Consider the following 10367-nt stretch of genomic DNA (forward strand, 5'->3'; position numbering starts at 1 on the left):
ATATTGTGTACTTAATTTGTGCCTTTAAAGTTCATTCTTTATTAAGACGACAAGGGAAATAAAACTAATTTCTTAAAAGTATTACAGATGGCTAATAGTACTACATGGGAGAAGGTACTCTATGGTGGAAATCATTTAAGGGAGTATAAATGACGACCAGGACATAAGTAAAAAAAAACTAAAAAAACTAAAAAAAAAGGTAAAAACTACAAAAAGAAACTAAAAAGAAAAAAAAACTAAAAACTAATAGAAAAACTAAAAAAGCTAAAAAACTAAAAAAAACTAAAAAAGAAAAAAAATAAAAAAAGGAAAAAAATGAAAAATAAAGGAGAAAAACAAAACTAAAAAAATAAAAATAAAAAAACTAAAAAGAAAAAGAACTAAAAAAACTATAAAAAAAGTAAAAACCAAAAAAAAACTAAAAAGAAAAAAGGGGAAAAATACAAAAATTTATTTCATCATATACCATTTCAAAACCAAATGTATATACAGACCGGGACATAGGGATATAAATGAAGACTGGGACACAGGGATACAAATGAAGACTGGGACACAGGGAATATAAATGACGACCAGGACACAGGGACACAACTACAACGGGGACGCCAGGGGGCACAGGGGGATATATAAATGGCGACGGGGACACAGGGAATGTTCGATTAGCAATCACCATCAACAAAGCTCAAGGGCAATCATTAGAATCATGAGGTATAACTAAAAAAACTAAAAAAAAGGTAAAAAACTAAAACCTAAAAAAAAGACCAATTCAAAAACGAATGTATATACAGACCAGGACACCGGGACACAAATGACGACTGGGACACCAGGACACAAGGAGAATAAATGACGCCCTGGACCCTCAAAGAGAAATCACAGACTGGGACACTGGGACACAAATGACGACCGGGACACAGGGAATATAAATGACGACCGGGACACAGGGACACAACTACAACGGGGATGCCGGGGGGCACAGGGGGATATATAAATGACGACTGGGACACAGGGATTGTTTGAATAGAAATTACAGACCGGGACACAAATGACGACCGGGACACAGGGAATATAAATGACGACCAGGACACTCAAAGAGAAATTACAAACTGGGACACCAGGAAACAAATGATGACCAGGACACAGGGAATATAAATGACAACCAGGAAATGGGGACACAACTACAATGGGTACGCCAGGGCACAGGGGGATATATAAATGTGTCCCTGTGTCCTGACACAGGGACACATCATTAGAATAATGAGATATAGATCTGAATACAGATTGTTTTTCCCATGGACAATTATATGTTGCATGTTCAAGAGTCAGTAAACCTGACAATCTATTTATATGCAACATACATATATATCTATCTCTATTCACAGGTGGGACACAGGGACACAACTACAATGGCGCGTAACGACTTATGCGCGTGGGGGGGCGCGAAGCGCCACCCCAACAGCTAGTATATATATATATATATATATATATATATATATATATATATATATATATATACTAGCTGTTGGGGTGGCGCTTCGCGCCACCCCAACACCTAGTTGGTGGGGGCGCTTCGCGCCCCCCCCAAGCCCCCCCGCGCGCGTAAGTCGTTACGCGCCATAATAGTTACGCGCCATTGTAGTTGTGTCCCTATGTCCCACCTGTGAATATAGATATATATATATATATATGGTTTTAACTACGTAAAACTTGCGAATATACAACATTCTTTGCTGTCCCATTGTCTTTGCATATAAATAGATTGTCAGGTTTACCGACTCTTGAACATGCAACATATAATGGTCCATGGGAAAACAATCTGTATTCAGATCTATACCTCATGATTCTAATGATTGCCCTTGAGCTTTGTTGATGGTGATTGCTAATCGACCATTCCCTGTCCCGGTGTCCCGGTCGTCATTTACATCCCCCTGTTTCCCCCGGTGTCCCCGTTGTAGTTGTGTCCCTGTGTCCCGGTCGTCATTTATATTCCCTGTGTCCCGGGTCCCGGTCATCATTTGTATCCCGGTGTCCCGGTCTGTATATACATTCGTTTTTTAGTTTTGTTTTTCTCCTTTATTTTTTTCCTTTTTTTTTCTTTTTTAGCTTATTTAGATTTTTAGATTTTTTAGTTTTTTTTATTAGTTTTTAGTTTTTATTTCTTTTTAGTTTTTTTGTCCCGGTCGTCATTTATATCCCCCTGTTTCCCCCGGTGTCCCCGTTGTAGTTGTGTCCCTGTGTCCCGGTCGTTATTTATATTCCCTGTGTCCCGGTCGTCATTTGTATCCCGGTGTACCGGTCTGTATATACATTCGTTTTTTAGTTTTGTTTTTCTCCTTTATTTTTTTCCTTTTTTTTTCTTTTTTAGTTTATTTAGATTTTTAGATTTTTTAGTTTTTTTATTAGTTTTTAGTTTTTTTTTCTTTTTAGTTTTTTTGTAGTTTTTACCTTCTTTTTAGTTTTGTTAATTTTTTTTTTTACTTGTGTCCTGGTCGTCATTTATACTCCCTGTGTCCCGGTGCTTTGTTGATTGCTAATCGAACATTCCTTTTGTCCTGGTCGCTTTCTCTTTGAGTGTCGTCATTTATTAGTTTTTTCCTTTTTTTTTAGTTTTTTATTGGTTTTTACCTTTATTTTAGCTTATTTTTCAGTTTTTTCCTTTTTTTTAGTTTTTTTTTATTTTTTATTTTTTTTAGTTTTTTACCTTTTTTTAGTTTTTATAGTTTTTTTAGTTTTTTAGCTTTTTTATTTTTTTTATTAGTTTTTAGTTTTTTTTGTAGTTTTTGCCTTTTTTTTGTTTTTTCAGTTTTGACGTCACCTGATCCAGTTTTTTCAGGTGACGTCACCTGACACATCCATCCACACATCCATCCACACATCCACAGACAGACAACTTATTTTTATATATATAGATATATATATATATATATATATATATATATATATATATATATATATATATGGCAGCTGGTCCCCAGCATTCAGCAGGATTCCATATATGAATTCTCATTGTTGCTTGTCTTCTAAACACAGACAATTTGAGCCTTTCCTTGATGTCATGATGTCAAAATGGACCTTTAATTTAAAGTAGTGCTTTTGTAAAATTACATATTTTTGTTGTTGTTGGACTTTTAACTTTTGTCTCAGCTTGTCTTTCGTCATTACAAAATACATATTGCTGAACCTTTGTTTCTTTTAATTCTTCAGGTGGTGAGACAAAACTTCTTTTTCTTTCAATGATTTATCATTCATAACACTTGTAACTTTTGGTTTTTCGGTCTTGTCTAATTCAGGCTATTTTCACCCTGTGTGATGATGACCTTATCCAGATCAAAATCCCAAACCCAATCATCATTGCTATCATTTTTAATGTTGACATGTTTTGATTCCTGTTGTTGATGATCTTATAACCCTGTTTTTTGTTCTTATTCAGTTGAAATTTTCATTACTTCAGACTATTTGTCAATGACCTTTCCTTTAGCTGTCCTTATTGGCCTAGTCTCAGATGATGGTCCAAAATATTAACAAATACCAGACTGAGAAACAAGTTCTATAAATTAGAAGTTGACAACATAATTTAGCTAGAATGAAAGTAAATACATCACATCATGCCTCTTAAAGCTCTTTCATAATTCAATAATTATCTTGCCTTTTTTAAGCTCTTTCATATTTCAATTGTTACTCTGAGGGAACTACATTTTGAGCCCTTAATAGAGCCCAAAAAAGTAAAACAGTCTATACTAACCAACAGTTTAAAAGCATATTTCTAAAAAAAAAAATGTCATTTGTGTCTGATTCAGGGATGGTAATTGTTATTTTACTTAGTCTTGATAGTAATATGTTATTTTGAAAACAATTTGCAGGGATTTTTAGACCCTTTGAAGGGTTTCTGGCTTTTTTTAAAAAAACTTCAGCAGATTATTTTTCACAACCCTGGACTTATGGGTGAACAGGCAACTTATAGCCTATTTTCACACTGTTAGAATTTACAGCACAGGTAAACTATGGATCTCAACAAGAGTAACTCAAATACTTGTAGCCTAGACTATATTTGCTTTTGTCCAACAAAGCAAAACAAATTGCTTTGTTAGATGTAAATAAATCTGATTAGATTAGATTAGATTAGATTAATTTATTTCAAAAACATGTATACAAAACATTTTGCTGCACCTGCTAAGAAAGCCCCTTTGGGCTTGTTGGCAGCAGGTGGCAGTCATCTCTACTCTACATATTACTACATACAAAGATTCTACTTATGACACTCACGCATTATTACTATACTTTTGCATCATTACCATACTATTCTTTTGCAAGGAAGAATCTCTTAACAACAGCTTTGAAGGAAGCCAAATGACTCGAATTTCTTATTTCAATTGGAATAATATCCCATACAGAGGGGGCAAAATTTCTAATCACGAAAGAAGCTCTAGCCGTATTTCTAAATGGGTGTACCAGATTTGATGCCCCTCGTGTATTGTGGCTATGAAGATCACAATTAATGGAGAAAAAATTTTCGAAAGAAGAGGGAAGTATATTATTAATAAATTTATATGTGAAAATACTAACTTGGTAGTCTCTTGTTTTTGAAATATCAAAAAGTTGATTCTTAGTATAAAGTTCATTAATATTATGAGTAAATAAAGTTTTAGGTGATAAAAGTTTAACGGCTTTATTTTGGATTTTTTGGATTTTTTTATAACATGATACAAAATTACTAGCCCATAAAGAGCAACCATAGCAAATATACGGGTAAAAAATAGCAAAATAAAGTAACCGAAGAATTTTATAGGATACTAGGTTTTTAACTCGGCGAAGCACACCCAGAGATCTGGACAACTTTGAAGCTATAATATTTGAATGTGTTTTCCATGATAGATTTTCATCAATCATAAAACCTAAATACTTTGTTACCTTTACTCTTTTTATTTGATTTCCGTTTATTATTAATTCTAAATTAGTTTCAATACTAGATATCCGAGAAAATAGAATGTAGTTAGTTTTATTATAATTTAATGTCAAAAGATTGAAATCTGCCCACTCAATAAACTCGGTCATTGCCTTTATCATTTTATCAAAAAGTAGATCAACTGATGGAGCAGCTACAAGTAAAAGAGTATCGTCTACAAAAAGGATTATACCAGCCTCTGACAAATAATACTTCATCCGATCAATAAATATTAAAAATAAAAGAGGACCTAGTATAGAGCCCTGGGGTACTCCGCAAGTTATCGTACTAGCTTCAGAAGTAAAACACCCATTCACCACAACCTGCTTTCGGTCACTTAAATAAGATTCAAACCAAGACAAACTCTTTCCGGTAACACCGATTTTTTCCAGCTCAAGTAATAACTGTTTATGGTCAATCGTATCAAAAGCCTTTTTCAAATCCAGGAATAAGGCAGCTGGAATCAGACCCGCTTCAAACGACGTATTTACCCAGTCAACAAGTTTAATGGTTGCCATTTCTGTGGACATTTTTTTTCTAAAACCAAATTGAGTATTTATAAGAATTGTATTATTTTCAACGTAATCAGTTAGCCTGGATCCTATCACCTTTTCATATATTTTTGAAAAAAAAGGGAGGATAGAAATGGGTCTTTTGTTTGAAGGGTCGTCTCTCTTACCTCCTTTGTGCAATGGTATTATTTTAGCCACCTTCAAAACATGAAGTTGAGTTGAGTTCTATTGCATGAGTGCAAAACAGAAATGACACAGCCACTCTCAAAGCTCATCAGACTATCTCTTGATTGCTCAAAGCTTCCTGTAGAGTGGAAAGTGGCACATATTACCCCCATTCACAAAAAGGGAAGAAAAGATTCTGCAGAAAACTACCAGCCTATTAGTATTACCTCTGTTGTTGTTAAGCTTCTTGAATGTATTGTCAACAAAGCAGTTAGTGAACATCTTAATCAGAATCATCTTCTCAACAGCTCTCAACATGGTTTCTGAAGCAACAGATCAGTTGATACTAATCTGCTCAAGTCATATGACTATATTACAAAACTACTGGAGTTAGGAATCCCTGTTGACATGATCCTTCTTGATTTTTCAGAAGCATTTGACAAAGTCTGTCATAGGAGACTTGAGCTTAAGCTACAATCTATTGGTTTGGAGGAAAAAATTCTTAAATGGATTCTAGAACCCTGGGTTCCACAGGGTAGTGTGCTTGGTCTCACCATGTTCAACATTTTCGTAAACTATGTTCCTCTAGCGCATAAAAGCAAGATGACACTATATGCTGATGATTCCAAGGTAATTGGTCCAGCTAGTACTCTTGAGGATATTTCCCAACTTCAGAAAGACCTTGATCTCCTTAGTATGTGGGCAAAATCTTGGCTACTCACTTTCAATTTGTCAAAATGCCATGTATTACACTTTGGACACAAGAATATCAATACAAATTACTCTCTTTACTGTTGGCCCCTTTCTCCAGTGTTGGAAGAACATGACCTAGGAGTAATTGTTGACAAGCATCTTAAATTTAGCACTCATACAAAGAAGGCAGCAGCATTAGCTAGTTCATCACTAGGGCTCATAAAAAGAACAATTTGCTCCTGTTCTCCTAAAATTCTGAGCCTTTTGTACAAAGGACATGTTCAGCCAAGGCTGGAAACAGGTATGGTATGGTTTGGGAGTATTCATTAAGACTTTGTCCAGTTAAGAGCAATGTTGAAAAAGGATTATATTTTGGATAGTGATTTCACTGTTATGCAATAGAGAAAACTTGTATGTTTTGTAAAAGTACTGGATCTAATTATTCAGTCACAAAGAAATTAAATCTTTTTTCAACACTTTTTTAGGATAAATTTAATGAGAAACAGACAAAGGCCAGCATGTCTATAAATAAGAAAGGCAATTAAACTGTAACATTCTTCTAATTATCAGATATGCCAGGAGGATTTGAAATTAGAGAAGTAGCGTTTGCAAAATTCAAAGGATATCCAAAATGGCTGGTTCAAATTATGCAATCTGCAAAGCAGTTTGAGAAACAAAATTGAAGAAAGGGTTTGTGACCACTTGAGCATGGTACCTTCTACAGGGCTAGCATTATCAGTTACAGAAGACATCATTGTAAAATCTATGATTCATTCTTGGTTGAATACTTGGCAAAGATCACTGCTTTTAAAAAAGTGTTATCTGGGCTCAAAAAGCAAATTGCATCTCTGAAAGACAGAATCAAAGTGACTGAACTAAAACAAGAATGGATATACTTATTTTTAGTGGTTTAAAGCAAGCACAAGGAGCCAGTGTTGAGATATCAGTAAAACAAGTTATTTTGGAAAAATGGGACTACAGGATATTGCCAATTTGCACATCCTGTGCATTTATCAGTCCAGAATCCATCCAGTCCAGTCTCCAACAGTTCTAACGTGTCTCCTGTTTGTGTTGTGTTTTGTAATCTGGATGCTGCAAAAACGGTGTTCATGGCAGAATCAAAATTAGCAAAAACTGGTGTATTTGTGTAGGAGTACTTAATGAGAAAGCACAAACACTTGCTTGATTTGGCTTGCAACAAACTTGGTTCAAAGAATGCATGGTCAATTGAAGGAATGATTTTCATCAAACAGGGTCTGGATATCAGGAAAATACAAAGTGCAAATGATCTTATCAGTGAAGGATCATCAGCTTAATTACTGATTTTCTCATGTCAGTTTGTGCAGAGCCATGTTCTCACTCTTTGTTCTTTCAACCATTTTCTGCTTGTGATACCCTACTTTTTTTGTTTCTTTTTCTCATTTATGCTCTTCACTTTTTTCTTCTTCTTTTTTTCTCTGCTTGTACTCTTTATTAATTTGGTTAGTAGTTATATGGTTAGTAGATAACTTTGAAGACCACCAAGCAAAGACCACTGGACCTTTCAAAGAAATATCCAGTTAAGAAATTTTTATATCTGTTCACTGTCAATAAAAAAGTTTCATCTCTATTTTGAACTGTTTTACTTTTGTTGTTAGGTCATGTCAGGGTCCCATGATTGATTGAAAAATTATGAAGAAAATAGATTAGTTGTTGATGATGTGTTTTCAGATGTTTTGTTTGATCAGCCAGGATTTAAAGCTGGATTAAAAAAGTACCCTAAAGATAGGAACTGCCATGGATTCCAATTGGCTAAATGTTCTTTGCAGTGGGCAATGGAGTGTCTTAAATTGTAACCATTGTTTGTAGGCCTATGTGAAATGTTTTTGAGCAATGAGAACCTGAATGTAATGTATTTTTCTATTCCAGAGTATAAGGTTGAATATAAAGGTTGCTCTTTTATGCAGAGAGGAGGACTAGCTGCTTTAATAAGAAGGGATGTGGATTACAAAGTAAGACATGACTTTTCACTCTCACTTGAAAGTAAACTCAAAACATAGTTTATTGAAATATGGTTGTCATGGTCAGAAAAGCTACTGTTTGGAGTAATATATAAAGTACCATCATTTTTGGAGAAAGATTTTTTAGATGTATTTGCAAAAGAAAAGAAAAAGGTAGTGTTAATGGGAGATTTCAATAATGATCTATTAAATCCAGATGATTGTGTTGATTTCCTTAACACAATGTTATTATCTTATTTGTACCCTTTAGTAACAATTCCAACAAGAATAGCACATTCTTTGGCAACTTTATTAGATAATATATTTGTTAATGGGCAGTTATTGAATGGTTGAATGGCCAATATACTTGTTAATGATGGATCAGACAACCTTATGTTGATGAGTAAAATTGATAGTTTAAAGATGAGATTAAACATCAAGATTTATCACAGAATAGTTTGAAAAATCTGGCTGTAAATTTGCATAAATTGCCCCTTAAAGAAGGTTAAAAAGAACAAAAATAACCTTTGGAAAGTATGGATGATGACTAGTATCCTTGTTTCTGTAAAAATGAAGAATAGATTGTATAAAAATTATTTAAAAGACCCAACAAATTAGAAATTCCTGACTGTCAAAGAGTATAGAAATCAGCTGAATAAAATTAAACAGAAAGGTCAGTGCCCTCTACAGGGAGGAGTGGAGGTAGGGACTCCAAATACCCTCCCAGGACATACTTTAGTATGTAGCCTAGATCAATCTCTGAAAGTTTCATTTTCCTAAACTAGCCTATTTCCATGATAGGCTAGCCAAAGGTAGCTCCTCTGGAATTTTACTTCTTTTCTCTTTTTAGTATTTAAAAATATTTGTTTTGGAATTGTTAAAAAAAAAACTTAATAGGCTCTTAGATTTATTTAGGCTATTCATGGAGTCTAAATTTCTTACAACATTACATAGCCTAAGCAATGAATTTTCAATATACCAACTCTTTTCTTCAAATTGATTTAACAGCAAGCAAATAACAAAATGAAAAGTTAAAGTATGATAATTAATTGCAAACATTTAGCCTAATTTTGGGTAGCCTACATAGGTCATCATTAGGAAGTGAGAAGGAAATGTTTATTGGTATGTATTAAGAATGAGTGCAATTAAGTGTTTTAGCAAGTTTTAAAGTAATTTTCAGAATTTTATAGTGTTTCCTTCAGGGAAATGAGAATTCTACACTGATAGGCTACCAAAATTTCTTTCCTGTAGGCCCAGACCTGCAGTTTATCCTTAGAGGATTTAAGATAAGTCACACTAGTCATGGGTACTTAGAATGATCAAGCATACACTTACAACAGGGTTACAGCTAATAGTTTAACAGGAAAATAACAGCTAATGGTTTGTTTTGGCAAATCGCAAAATCTTCATGTTCTTTTCAAAATAAAGTAAACATGGCAGGTGACACTATTAAAATCCCAGATGGTAGTCCACGTTCTTGAAAGAGATTAAATAAAAATAATAAGTTTTTTTCAACTGAAAGTAAGGAGCGACACTAAACCTTAAACTCCGTATGTGAAAGGAGCTTTTCCTCCTCAACGCCCCGCTCTTTACCCTAAAGTTTTTTACTGTTTCAAAAAGTAGATTTAAGAGAAAGAGTCAAACTTTAGCATAAAGAGCGGGGCGTTTAGGACGGAAGAGCCCCTTTCATATACGGAGTAATTTCTGTTCATAATAAGTTTTAATGTCGCTCCTTACTTTCAGTTGATAAAACTTGTTTTTTTAATTAATACTAACAAAGAGCTCTAAACCGACAGGACTCTATTGACAGGAATAGCAATTATAAACATTCACCAATATACTGAAGTATATACATATTGTGACAAAGAGTACATGACCCCAAAATATGGTTCAAGGCCAATCTTTTTTTAAAATTAAAAGTTTAACTTACTCGCTTTACGCTAAAGCGAGCGCATTACCCCGCTCTTTACGCTAAAGTTTGACTCTTTCTCTTAACTCTACTTTTTCAAAGAGTAAAAACTTTAGCGTAAAGAGCGGGGCATTGATGAGGAAGCAGCCCCTTTCATATACGAAGTAATT

The 10367-nt window shown here is 34.1% G+C and overlaps 2 protein-coding genes across 2 annotated transcripts in view; one reads left to right on the forward strand and one right to left on the reverse strand.

Annotated features, from left to right (window-relative positions):
* Window positions 1–9747, reverse strand: part of LOC136035523 (YTH domain-containing protein 1-like) — a 65317-nt gene extending 55570 nt beyond the window's left edge. Inside the window, exon 1 of the mRNA XM_065717367.1 lies at window positions 9624–9747. The gene's annotated coding sequence lies outside the window, so the exon portion shown is untranslated. The remainder of the gene's footprint in view (window positions 1–9623) is intronic.
* LOC136035769 (uncharacterized) lies at window positions 6025–8348 on the forward strand. The gene is made up of 2 exons (XM_065717740.1): window positions 6025–6610; window positions 8218–8348. The coding sequence occupies exons 1-2, from the start codon at window positions 6025–6027 to the stop codon at window positions 8346–8348; spliced, it is 717 nt and encodes a 238-aa protein (XP_065573812.1).
* Window positions 9748–10367: the final 620 nt, after the last annotated feature.

The sequence above is a fragment of the Artemia franciscana genome, chromosome 14 (assembly GCF_032884065.1).
Source record: "Artemia franciscana chromosome 14, ASM3288406v1, whole genome shotgun sequence".
Taxonomy (NCBI): Eukaryota; Metazoa; Arthropoda; class Branchiopoda; order Anostraca; family Artemiidae; genus Artemia; species Artemia franciscana.

What these genes read in the sequence shown, in the direction of transcription:
- LOC136035769 (XM_065717740.1), top strand. Translation starts at nt 6,025, where the DNA reads ATGATCCTTCTTGATTTTTCAGAAGCATTTGACAAAGTCTGTCATAGG. An exon ending in TCAGCCAAGGCTGGAAACAG is followed by an intron (nt 6,611 to 8,217) that starts GTATGGTATGGT and finishes TTTCTATTCCAG; the next exon opens with AGTATAAGGTTGAATATAAA.